The 13159-nt window shown below is 34.9% G+C and overlaps 2 protein-coding genes across 2 annotated transcripts; both read right to left on the bottom strand.

Annotated features, from left to right (window-relative positions):
* Positions 1-2020: 2020 nt before the first annotated feature.
* LOC109084427 (prohibitin-2-like) lies at positions 2021-5962 on the bottom strand. Its single transcript, XM_042758302.1, has 10 exons — positions 5824-5962; positions 4943-5072; positions 4264-4348; positions 4045-4124; positions 3708-3892; positions 3418-3547; positions 3232-3335; positions 2971-3048; positions 2631-2707; positions 2021-2498 (listed from the first exon to the last, which is right to left on the bottom strand). Exons 1-10 carry the CDS (start codon positions 5842-5844, stop codon positions 2477-2479), a joined length of 912 nt encoding a protein of 303 aa, XP_042614236.1. The 5' UTR covers positions 5845-5962; the 3' UTR covers positions 2021-2476.
* Positions 5963-6334: 372 nt separating this feature from the next.
* LOC109084428 (retinal rod rhodopsin-sensitive cGMP 3',5'-cyclic phosphodiesterase subunit delta) lies at positions 6335-12277 on the bottom strand. The gene is made up of 5 exons (XM_019099103.2): positions 12025-12277; positions 7946-8034; positions 7621-7746; positions 6856-6961; positions 6335-6779 (listed from the first exon to the last, which is right to left on the bottom strand). Exons 1-5 carry the CDS (start codon positions 12072-12074, stop codon positions 6698-6700), a joined length of 453 nt encoding a protein of 150 aa, XP_018954648.2. The 5' UTR covers positions 12075-12277; the 3' UTR covers positions 6335-6697.
* Positions 12278-13159: the final 882 nt, after the last annotated feature.

Genomic DNA, 13159 nt, shown 5'->3' with positions numbered 1-13159 from the left:
CACACCAACTGAGCAATGGGCTTGCATCTTTTTTTTGCAGTGTGTGCGTGTGTTAGTGTTTAAGAAAGGGAGGGAGCAAACAAGCCATGTCCAAAAAAAAAAAAAAAAAAAAAAAAATGCACCACCACAGCCAGCACATTCCCTCAATTAACATTCAGCTTACTGTTTAAATACACAATTTCCACTTAGAACCTATTTCTTGGCCTTAAAACATGTTTGTTGTTGTTGGACTTTGAAGACTGGAGCTTTGGGGAGGGCTGTGTTTGTGTTTAACTCACAGACGCCTGACCTACAGCCCACCTTCATGAATGAGCATGTGGCACAGACCCCCTCTCCTTCAACAGAGCTTCTCACTATAGAGGGACATTGTGTAGGGGCCCATCAAGGATGAATACAAGCTTTAAAGCCTGAAGCGACATGCATGTGGCATCATGCTTAACCCAGCAGTATGTTATGAAAACTACAGAAACAGACTTGACTTGAGCCTAAGCTCAAGCGTTTATAGTTTTATTTAGCAGACAATCTCAACATTTGAATGCCATGTGAGACCATGTAGGGCAGTATTGGGTGTTGAGTGCCACCTAGTGGGGCCCTTCAGCAAGTCTGACACTGATAGGTTATAGTTGCATCCCCACACTTACACAAAGAGCTTAATATGATCTAATTATACTGAGAAAGCACAGAGCCATATAAGAGCTTTAACACAACCCCTGATTATCCACTGAAACATGCAGGCGGTCAGCGACTTCTCAGTTTTCATCTGCTTATCATGTTTACTTGCAAAAATCTTACTCTGAGGTCAGGTAAAACTGTGTATAAAAATGAATAAGAGACACAGTGAATACCTTTGTTATAATAATTTGTCTTTTAGACAAAAGAGCAGTGTTCGTTAACATTTAGAGAACTGGCAGATGGCAGGTATAATGCCAATATTATATATCATTGTTTCATGTAATAAATCAATGCATCACACACAAATACATTTAATCACTTATTTTAGAATTCATACACACCAGATCCTGAGAAAAATATAAATATGGAAAATAATTTATTTAAAATATAAAGGGATTTAAACAAAAGAACAGGGCTGCAGTTGTGGAACTTCACGAAGTTCCTGTTTTTTGGTCGTTTTTCTTGGAATTATTAATGGAATCTTTGTTCCCGCAACTCCCTAGCAATTATATAATAATTACTACAATTAAGCTACAATATAGCTAAATTGCAGTGCTCAAACCCACTGCACTTTGATCAGGCTGCAATCTACTGACACTCAAACCTGTCCCAGTGTCTTGGATTACGTGGACAGCCTCAGCCTACTGCGCCCCGCTGAATAAGGTCTTAAATGTTTCATGTGTATTATTCACCCAATAATGCACCACCCAGTTCCCGATTATATTCTTCTGGAGAAATCAGACAGACCCTCTGAACACCTGGAACCTTATTTTTAGGTACTTTAATATGTAATCATCATACACAACGCTATATTGTAGCAACAATTCCTATTTGGCCACTGTATGGCTGCTTATATGTTGTTTTTGTCTTTATTCCTTTCTGATATTACCTATTGTTTTGGCACCTGCATTTTTTTTCTTTTAAGCCAAATTGAATGCATTAATCTTACCTTTATCATTTGAATTATATATATATATATATATATATATATATATATATATATATATATATATATATATATATATATATATATATATATATATATATATATATATGTATATATTTTTTTTTTAAATGTGTATAATTTATGTATTTTATAGTTCAATCTAATTATAGGTTTAAATATAAAGTTCTGAATTTCAAAGGAGACGAACTACTTAACAAGACTTGCATATTTCAGCTGTTTCTAAGAGATCCAGCAACTGTGAAGGCAAAAAACAAAAATGACATTCAAAAAAACTTTGTACATAGTGCTAATGCAAGCATGAACTAGACAAGAATAATATTCCAGATTAATCCAAACAGCAACAAGGCAACTGCCAAACATGCAGCCTTTATGAACTTCAACTGATTGGAAACAGTAAAGTTTTTATTAGCTGTCATTTTGAGTCACACATACAATTGTTTGTGTTATTTTTCAGGAAAAGACATAAATCATTCCTAAGAAAATGGATGGATTTATTTTTTCTCAGCCAACCTCGAGCTCATCTTATGTAGAACATAAAGACACATTTCCTGTTACAACAATCAATGTTGAAAAGAATTAAATGATCTGGTACAGTTGTACGTTGTATTCATTGTGCTGAAAATGAACACAAAACTGCAATGTCTTGATAACCAGCAAATCGCGGAGTCAAATTTAATTGACGAACCGGGGCACTACACCATTAGATATTTAATGAGTTTTCCCCGGACTGACATATTCATTTGTGACTCAATCAGAAAATGCCATCTCAAAGGACACAAATACAGTTACTTGTAATAGAACCTCTGACAACTGGAATAAGAGTGCCTTCTGAATGGGTTACTTCTTTCCAAGAGACAAACTGCAATGCACAAAGAAGATTGTGTCAACATCGACTATATTTTTACACAATGTAATTAAGCCAGCACAAAAATGCACTTTTTCTTTTTGAGAAGTCATGAATATTCAAGACATAAAACTATACGGTTCTTACTTGTTAAAAGAGTCGTCCTGTAGATTCAGAACCAAACTATCTGCGCTCAAGTAAACCCTGTTCTGTGAAGCCGCCACCTGGAAAACAACCTTCATCTGGTCAGGGCTTTTAGAAAGGACATCAAAACATTCAGCTTTTTCCAAAAAGACTTGAATAAATGTTAAGCCAAAAAAAAAAAAAAGTCATCCAAGACCAGCTGAACCTTGGCAGAACTGCTAGTGAACATCAAATATTTACATAGGTGAAAAACACACCTTTTTCCAAAGTGTACCGTTTACATCAGGAAAACTCAATAAAAATGATAAATAAATAAAATGAAGTGAATAATGACACCAAGTACCGTTTTGGCAATGTTCTGCGCTGCTCTGATTCTTCTGAGTTTAAGGTATCCAGGGTTCTTTGTGACTGCCTCCCCTAACTGTGAATTAGATCACACCAAATCAAAATACATTTCTCATAGAATATTTTTCTATTTAATAATATTTATGTTATGAAATAATACTGTAATACAATACAATAATATAATATAACAATTAAAATACTCATGACTTTTGGACCTGTGAGTGGCAAAAGTAAATCATTTTAGATAAGAGGCTCATACCATTTTGGCTGCCTGGGCCTCTCCTTCAGCTTGGATGATTTTTTGCCTCTGTTCTTGTTTTGCTTTCTCCACAAAGAACTGAGCTCTTTGTGCCTCCTGCTGGGCTGGAAGACCATAAGCACGTTTTATCAGTTATTAAGTGCACATATGTTATGCTACAACACAAAAGAACCTAATTTTACCTACCAACTTGTTTGGCCTCCACAGCTGCTGTGTACTCCCTGCTGAAGCTCAACTCTGTGATGGCCACATCGTCGAGAATAATGTTGAAGTCCTTAGCGCGTTCAAAGAGATCCCGTCGGATGAGTAGAGAGACCTGCATGAAATCAGTGGCAAAGAAAGATTAACAATATAATCATTTTGACCATTTAATTTGGAGATTTTCTTCCTCAACATGGATCCTGGAAATTAGGTTCATTTCTAGAATATATGGAAGACTTTCAAAACTGAGTAACAGATAGTGAGAAAATACAAACCTGGGCTCTTTGCGTAATTAGTTGGGATGCATTAAATTTGGCGACCACACTCTTCAGAACTTCATTTACAATGGATGGCAGCACACGCTCATCGTAGTCCTTCCCCAGCTGCTGGTATAAGACAGGAAGGTTGGAAGCCACAGGTCGTGACAGCACACGCAGTGCGATGTTCACCATCTGCAGGTCTGACCACATTACATCTCCATGTGAGAAAATAACAACTAAAGACTTACAGATTTGGTAGCCATATTTAAATGAACTATAATCAAGGTGAACAAATTATGACTATGTTGAAAATTAAAGTAAACAAAGCATGATCATGAATTCAGAAAGTTACCTTTGCTTCCTGTTAAAGATGATATTTTTCTTGGTTTGGCTCTGATATCATATATGATTGGATACTGAAACCATGGGATCCTATAAGAACAATGTCGTTGTTTTCATTTTTTTAGTTTAGTGATTTTTTTTTTTTTTAAAGTTACAGCATTCCTTTTTTATTATGGTGAGATTAAACATGCTTTCACACAGAACACGTATATAAGACTTAAAAAATTACCTGAAGTGGAGACCCTCAGAGAGGACTGTGTCCATCTGCATCCCTCCAATTCTATTAAAGACAATTGCTCGCTGACCACCCTCCACTGAAGACAAGAAAATTAGAGTGAGTGATGATATTACCAGTCCTCTTGTTTTAATATTCATTTCAAAAGTATATTGCACAGATACACCACCGTTCAAAAGTTTAACATTCAAAAATATTTTGTCCAAAAATCTCTTATGCTCACCAATGCTGAATTTACATGATCAAAACTACAGAAAAAAACAGAGATATTAAGAAACTTAAAATATGTTTTCTTTTTATGCAATTTATTCCTGTAAAAACAAAGCTGAATTTTTAGCAGCCGGTACACCAGTCTTTAGTGTCACACAATCCTTGAGAAATTATTCTAATATGTCAATTTATTATAATTAAAGAAAAAAAAAAGTTAGCAGCTTTTTCAGGATTCTTTGATGAAAGAACAGCATTTATTTGAAATAAATCCTGTAACATTGTAAATGTCTTTACTGTCACTTTTGATTGATTTAATGCATCTTTGCTGAATAGAAGTATGAATTTCTTTCAAAAACAAAATCTTGATCCCAAACTGAATAGTAGTGCAGAAATTCCCTGCACTAGACATCTGAGCTCTACTTCTAATACTTTTATTTTTATTTTTATGTAATACTGATTGTACCTGTATATGTGGCCTCTTTGACTCCATAAGCAAGTGCTCCTGCTCCAATTAATAACTTCAGTCCGAGTCCAGCACCCTTTGAGCCAGAGGACATGCGTCCGGCGAGATCCTTCAGGTTCTGGAGCAACCTCTGTGAGATTACAACATAAAAATATTCACTTTCATTGGAAATTACACTGCCAATATAACCGTTACATTAATAATAATATAATCTCCACAGTCAAGGGCTTACCAAAAGGGTTGAATGATATGACTGCGCCACCTTTTGACACTTATTGGGTATAACTAATCATGTCTAGAATTTTCCCGTTTTTTTATTTAACGTTGCCCTATTCATATGTTAATAAGAACCACTGTCTGGGAAATAACTTTATTAGCTATTTGTTAGATATTTGTTAGAGCAGGTACTGCGATAAACAAATTAAGCAACCTTTTATGAAAAACATTAAATTTAATGCGAGTCTACAGGTGTATCAGGTCAACTTTAGACCTAATGTTACAGCGATGTGTTACAGGTGATATTTAACGTCAAAGGCCCAACAAGCTTTAAGAGCAGCCGGTATCAGGAGTCAGGACTTCAGTACAGGTATTCAAAGTCAAAGCATGCTATTCAAAAATGATTAATAATATTTTAATTCCTACTTATACGTCCAATTTGTGTCTAGATCTCTGTTAAGGGGTCTGACAGCACGTTTAATCTTAAAATGTGCTTTAGTGTATGAGAGCGGATCAGGTTTACTGATCGTGCACTCACTGTGTAACACTCTTTTTCTGTTGCCAAGCTGATTATGACTGCTTATAAAAAACTGCACCTTATATTAATGAGCATTTATAAAAGTCTAATGTCATAAATAAAATTTCTTAAGAACTAAAATACTCACGTTAGGCTCTTTATTCGCCATGCTTGCAGCAGATACCCAAGGTCGTCACGAACAACTTCCGCTCCAACCGGAAGAAGTTCTGGGTAATGTAGTTCTCTCAGTTATTTCCACCTTTCGGACATCACTACATAGAGAACGTCCAATCTTTATAAAGTAATTATATGCTAGGTCATATTCAAGACTGTATATTTAAGACAAATTTGATGTGACAACCATTAAGATATTTTAACTGGATAAAGATATGTGTCCATAGTGTATTCTATGGGATTAATATAAAGAGCAAAATACAGTTTTAAAACCTCTGTACTGTTTTTGATTAGTTATTATATTCCACTTATTTTATGTCATGTTAAAGCTGCCATATTTCTGTACATGCAATGTGTGACATAAAAATTGGCCACAAATAACAATTATGAGATCACTCACTCTGCTGAAAAAATACTTAAGGGAGAAATGCAAGAGACAAAATATTAATATTAATATTTTAATCCATAATTACATAATTTATCTTACAGTTTAACTAAAAAAAAAAAAAAATAGACCATGAATAACCACACAGACTGGGAGAAATGTTTTAAAAACAGCTGATAAGGAAGCAGTGTACATTGCAGAATTGAATTACAGAAGGAGAAGAAGAAAAATATACAAACAGGTAATTTACACAACCAGGTTGTCATGAGCATGATAGCTCTTATGTACAAGTCATTATCTGCCATAAAACTGGTGTGACCATTTGTTTGTTGAAACTGGGTTTTACTGAAATGTTCCCTTTAAAGAGTCTCAGAAGAAATACTCAGTACATAGAGTGTCTAAAGTGATGGGTCCATCCTCTGAAGTGACAGTAAAAAAAAAATGTAATTAAAGGTTCCATGTCTCAGACATAGAAGAGTCGTACCCGGGACGTGCTGACATGAACGTCGTCATCATAAAACTTGGTCTCTATAACAACATTACCACTGCAAAAGAAGAAATTCGATCCATGATTAATCCAACTTTTATGGAAATCTAATATGTAGAAAAAGAAAATCTTACGTTAAGACATTTGCAGGCATCATCTGTGACTCTGGTGCAGCTTCTATCAAAGACTGCCATGTGTTTGTAGAATTAGGAATCACAAAGCCAAACTCAAAAAACCACTCTGAAAAAAAGACAAGGTTCATGTGTAAGCATTCTGTGATGTTAACAGTCCTTACGCACTTTAACTATAGCAAGCTAATAAGAGGAAAACAGATTCACAAACAAGCTTTCAAAAGTCTTTTCAATTCATTTGTTTTAGTTATATAGTTAATCGTGTCTCAAAAGGGCATTGTTTGTGCACACATTCATATGAGCCAAAATTAAAAAGATTTTCAAATTACACATATAAAATAACCTGACAAGTCAAATCTGAAAATAAATACTTTTAGCATTGTTTAGTTAAAATGTTTATGCTTTTAAAAACGCTGCAGCTAAGATGAGAATGTATGGTTAGTATTCAGTGTTGATGTCTTTGTCCAAATTTCCTAAAGTAAATAAATGTGGTGTACTAATCCTTTTTTAACATTACAGTCTTATGAAATCCAGTTCTAACAGGATTTCAAATGGATTTCAAATTGATAATGTCCTTATTTGTTGATTGATAATGAATAAAGTCATTTATATGGAGCTCCTTGCTCGAGAAGACATCTTTGTGTTAAATCATTTTAAAGATATTTCAGAACCAACCATTTTACTAAAGGGAGCTCTAATTTTGCACTTCCATCATCATTGCTATTTCTTATCACAAAAGTGAAATGTGCATGAAATAATTAGAACAACCTTCTAGGCACTGGCCTTTAAAGAAAACTTTTTGCTCCAGTCGGAATTTTTCCAGTTTTTCTACTGAAGAGAAATTCAGCTCTCTGGAGACAGCTTTACATTTCAGGATCTTCTTTGGAACCCGGGCTGGAAAACCAAATCAGATCTGTTAGTTACCAAAGATGGCACATTCTGTACTAAATTCAAAACTGACGACTGATCTTGACCTCTCACTGACATCACTAAAAGGAGCAGTGAAGTAGTGGACATGAGAGAAGACTTGGCGTAGCTTAATCGAGTCAGTAGTTTAAATCTTTAATGCAAGGTAATGCTGAGAACCACAAACCTTCATGTTCTACCCCAGGAAGGGAGAGATCTTCAGTTCCCTGCCAGAGAACCTTCCCTGTCTCTGCATCTCTAAGATTCATCCAGTTTCTGAAGACAAGTTAAGGCATGCTGAACGGACTGACAATGAAAATGTCTCCTGAAATCAGGGCCAGCTTTCCAGAAAATGGCATTTGACAAGACGATAAGCTCAAACAATGTCAATAGGAGATAAAACTTTTCCAAATCAATAACTGGAGTTTTGTGTTAGGCTCATTGGACCTCAGGTAACAGTTCACATAAACATGAAGACTGTGTCATCATCATTTACCTCACGTCATTTCAAACCTAAATAACTTTTTCACTAAAAGAGATCTTCAGCAGCCATCAAACTCCAAAAAGAACAAAAAAGCACTATAAAAGCAGTCCATAAGACATTTGCACTGTATTCCAACTCTTCTAAAGCCATATAATAGATTTGTGTGAGGAACACACTTTAAGTTTAAATTCACTAAATAGTAAATATACTGCTCATTCTTTTTATGTTCCACAGAAAAAAAAGTGAGTTTTTTCAAAACACTATTCCTTGAAATGATGTCTAAATTCAAGAGTTTCTATCTAATTATTACACTGAGCAGCAATTTGTTATAAATCACAAATGCAAACATTACAAGCAAAGCTAATGGAAACAGACCACACTTGAAGTCTAAAAACAGCCTGATCTGTCTGCTAAACAATGGTTAGTGACAATGTACTCTGTGTCAATGACATCTGCCCTCTTCTTCTTCAGACCACCTGTATGAGCCTTTCAGGCTGCAAAAGCACACTTACACTGTGCAGGCTGCATGTGTCATTACAGGTGCACAGCACAGGCCCTAGTTACCAACCCTATGAGACCTCAGTCAGGGCTGCATAAGTGTGCTACAAGTATCACTAATCCTAATCTATATTAATAGTGACACATAAATGCTCCTTAACAAATGCAAATCCCTAAGTTGTTCCTGTAGGAATAAAAAGGGCTCATCATAAAAATCCTTCATCAAAAAAGTAAATATCACTGACACTGCAGCCATAATAAAATGATTTATTTATATAAATAATATTTATATTAATTATATCAATATAATATATTATTTTTATATTCTTGTTTATTATTTAGTTCTTCTCTCATGGAGACTCAGTTTTATATGGAACTATTCTGAAGCATTAAAATACTTGAAATGAATCCCAAGACACAAATAACCAGAAGCATGACCCAGGATTATTCTCAGTCCAGCCAAGAGCTGATATTATCTATCTATCTATCTATATATATATATATATATATATATATATATATATATATATATATATATATATATATATACCTTTTACAAAATGACCAAACTGAACCTAATTAAATTATTCAATGTTAACTTTGCTGAACAGATCCAATATCTTCATGCACAATGTATACACTACAAAAATAACTACATTTTAGATGTTTCCCACTTATATTAATGTGCTTAAACATCAGTTAAGCAAATTCCAGACTTATGGAAAGCAAGAAATTCATGTATTTCCAATCAATTTTATGTGCTATATTCTGTGAGATATTTCACCCTGAATTTAGATGCCAACAGCTGAAGATACTAAAAATGAGTAACTACTCCCTAAAAGTGTCAGGCTCTGTATCTGATGAACCAGGCGACTGCATTTGAGATTATCAGTGACAGATGTCTGTGGGATCTCACCTGCTGAGCACACAGAGAGAGTCGCAGGGGAGAGACCCTTTTACTCACAAACACTGTCACTGTCGAGGTAATTAGTCCCTTCGGCGCTAATGCTTTCATGGAAGCAACATTCATTTTTAAAAAGTCATCTATTGTTGCATACTGTTGCCATTTCCAGTCTGTTGTTACTGGTGCAAAAGAACTACAGTAACTGTGTAGTTTAATAATAATAATAATAATAATAATAATAACACACCTTCAAAATCTCTAAATGCTTCTTTTTTTTTAGCCACTCAAGATTATGGTGCTTTGCACACAGTAGTAACCTCTGGGGCACACTGGGATTAAAAAAAAAAAAAAAAAAAAAAAAAAACTACACAGGCCAAATAAGATGATGCCTGGAGATAAAATTGCATTGGCCAGCCTTTGAAAATCCATTTGTGCTGTGTAACTACATTTTACCAGATTCATGGTGCTATAAAGAGCTGTGCTATACTAAGATGACACAAATTCAGTAGTTAAACAAAAAAAATGAGCTCTAAAATTATGTGCAGGGCCAATACAATAATAGACATTATGCATAAAAGCATGTTTCTAAATAGGTAGTGATATCTATGGCATATCAGCCCATGCTCCAGTTTACTCTGAACAACTACAGTACAAAGTTTCAATATTCTACCTAAAACAAAACAAAACCTGAATGTTTTATCCGTACACCCTACTGTACACTACCGTTCAAAAGTCTGGGGTTGTTTTTGAAAGACGTCTCTTCTGCTCAACAAGGCTGCATTTATTTAAACAAAAATATAGTAAAAACAGTAATGTTATGAAATATTCTTATAACATAATTTATTCCTATGATGGCAAAGCTGAAATTTGAGCAGCCATTACTCCAGTCTTCAGTGTCACGTGATCCTTCAGAAATCTTTCTAATATGCTGATTTGGTGCTAAAGAAACATTTCTTTTTATTAAACCAAAATGCATTTTAAAAATTCTTTGATAAACAGATAGTTCAAACAAGTTATTTTTTGTAACATTTATACTGTCAGTTTTTGAAAAATTTGTAATACCTTGCTTTGCAATTTGTAGCTTTGCTGAATAAAAGTATTAACTTATAAAAAAAAAAAAAAAAAAACTTCATGACCCCAAACTTTTTGAACAATAGTGTAAATCCAAAATATCTCCTTACAGACTTTCAACACCATCATTCACAAATCATTCATTAAAAGACAAACATTCACATACAGTAAGTTTTAATCATTTTCCACAGCTTTGCCTTTAAAGCAGTTGGATGTGAGGAGCATAAGGCAGCAAATCCCTGTCCTTTTTAAATCAAGGATTTAAGAATTACCTGGCTGTAAGACAAACCCTTGCTTTCCCAGAGAAGGTCACACAGGGTAGACCCATGTCTACTAGAAGAAATATTTGTAAAACAGTGTACATCAGGACAGACAAGGCAGTCCAACTGTTCCAGACAAGGCCATTTTGACCCCATCAGAGGGTTCTGGTGCTAGTGTGATTATTCTCGTCAGATTTACAGAGCCTATTATAGAAACACTAGCCAATGTTATATAATTGTGATGGCAGGCACAAACTGTGTGAGGAGACTTCACCTGTCTAATGCACCTGATCCCAAGAATCAGGTGCCTGATAGTCACATAGTATCCTGAAGCCCATGTGAACATAAGCCAAACTTTAAGCTGAAGGAAAAAACAACATCCCACAGTTAGTTCCTGATGCTGACATGCTCAAATAAATGTCAAACTTAGTGGGAATTTTACCTGAAAGTGTCTATAATCTAATAACACCAACAGACTGCTTTGAAATGATTTAACTGCACTAGTAAATTACAATTCATATGCCAGTAACTCATTAATCCAGGTGTGCACATTAACAGAAACATGCATATTTATACAATTTATAGAATAACAAAGACTCAATCTGGATTAGAGAAATGACACCATCTGTTCGTTCACACACTACATAGCAAATAAACTGCTCATATATACTCATACATAAAAACTCAACTGGATGTTTAAAAATGTTAATACATCACAGACGCAAAAATAGCCTGTAGTTTGTTTGCTGAAATAAAAAGCATATGGATTTATAGATGGATATTGTTGAAACTGAAATCAAGTCTGGATCATAATAACCTAAAAAGCATGAGATAAAATGAAACTAGTTCACCTCCCACTTTGTCCTGCTAACTGTAACCAGCATCTCATCGAGCATCAATTAATACTGAAGTCCTGCTTTCATAACCGTTTAATTAATTACTTAATCAATCAATCAATCCAGATTTACACCCGAATAAAGATGCAAAGTTGTGTGAGTTTGAGGTCTGTAGCTAGCAGGCTATTCTGTCCCATCATCACTTAAGGATACAGTTTAAACCCCTTCAGAATCTCCTTCGCTCTGTCTTCATCCGAAGACATCTTTTCCCTCGATCTTCAGCTTCAGCAGATGAAAATGGACGAATTAAAACGTTCCGTCGAGGAATAACTAATAAATACTGCACAAAACAGCTTGTAAACTACACAAAATCCACCTCGAGAGGGTTTTAGTTACAGTGAGATCCAGCTTTAATCTGAACGGGTACGCTTGATCCGCTCACAACCTACTGTAAATAGATTTTTGTGTGAGACTGACAGCTGGTTCGACCAATCATCTTTCGATTTTTCGAAGGCCTGGATTAAATGCACCAATCATAGCGGAGATGCAAGCACCAGGGCGGGGTTCGGTTGCGTAGGGACGCGTCACCGATGGCAACCCCTCAAACGTCCTTCGAACGCAGCAGAACGGAAGCGCGTGTGTGACAAAAAGTTATCTGTACTATAATGTGCTATGCAATAAATAAGGCGCTTAATGTGGAACTTACAGGGGATAACATATAAATACAGTTAAGATGAATAACGCTCCATTTATGGATAGTGGAATATAAAGGAGACCAGTGTAGGCTATGTTTAGATTGTTCTCTTGAATTGCAATAACAAACATTCGGCTAAGTATTTCCGACAAAAAGATTCTGGAGCAAATAGACTAATAAGCCCTTCAACGGTTTATCCATCTTTGTATGTACTCCATTTTATACTTTAGGATATATTTTAAAATAAAATATATATTCTCTACAATTTTTTTTTTTTTTTTTTTTTTTTTTTAAATATTAACAATAATAGAAGGGCTCATCTTAATATAAACTGCGTGCTTGTAATGTTGTGCAGGGCAGAGATGTAGGCCTATATATCATCATCATCATCATCATCATCATCATCATCATCGTTGTTGTTGTAAAACTCATGTCATATGTCAAGAGCCAAGCTGTGTTAACAGCAGAATTTGCAAATCAGTTTCTCTGCACAACACACATGTAGTCTGTAAAAACAGTTTAGGACTTTACTATATTATGAAAGCTCTGTGCAAATTATATGTCTAAAAGAAGCCCTGTGGCTAAGCAAAAACCAGCACAGGAAATAATGATGGCTATATCTGTGCAATTTATGAACAAGTCTCAAAATGCTCT

The sequence above is a fragment of the Cyprinus carpio genome, chromosome A6 (genome assembly GCF_018340385.1).
Source record: "Cyprinus carpio isolate SPL01 chromosome A6, ASM1834038v1, whole genome shotgun sequence".
NCBI lineage: Eukaryota > Metazoa > Chordata > Actinopteri > Cypriniformes > Cyprinidae > Cyprinus > Cyprinus carpio.
Note: the sequence above shows the minus strand (reverse complement) of the source record. Positions and strands in the feature narration are given on the sequence as shown.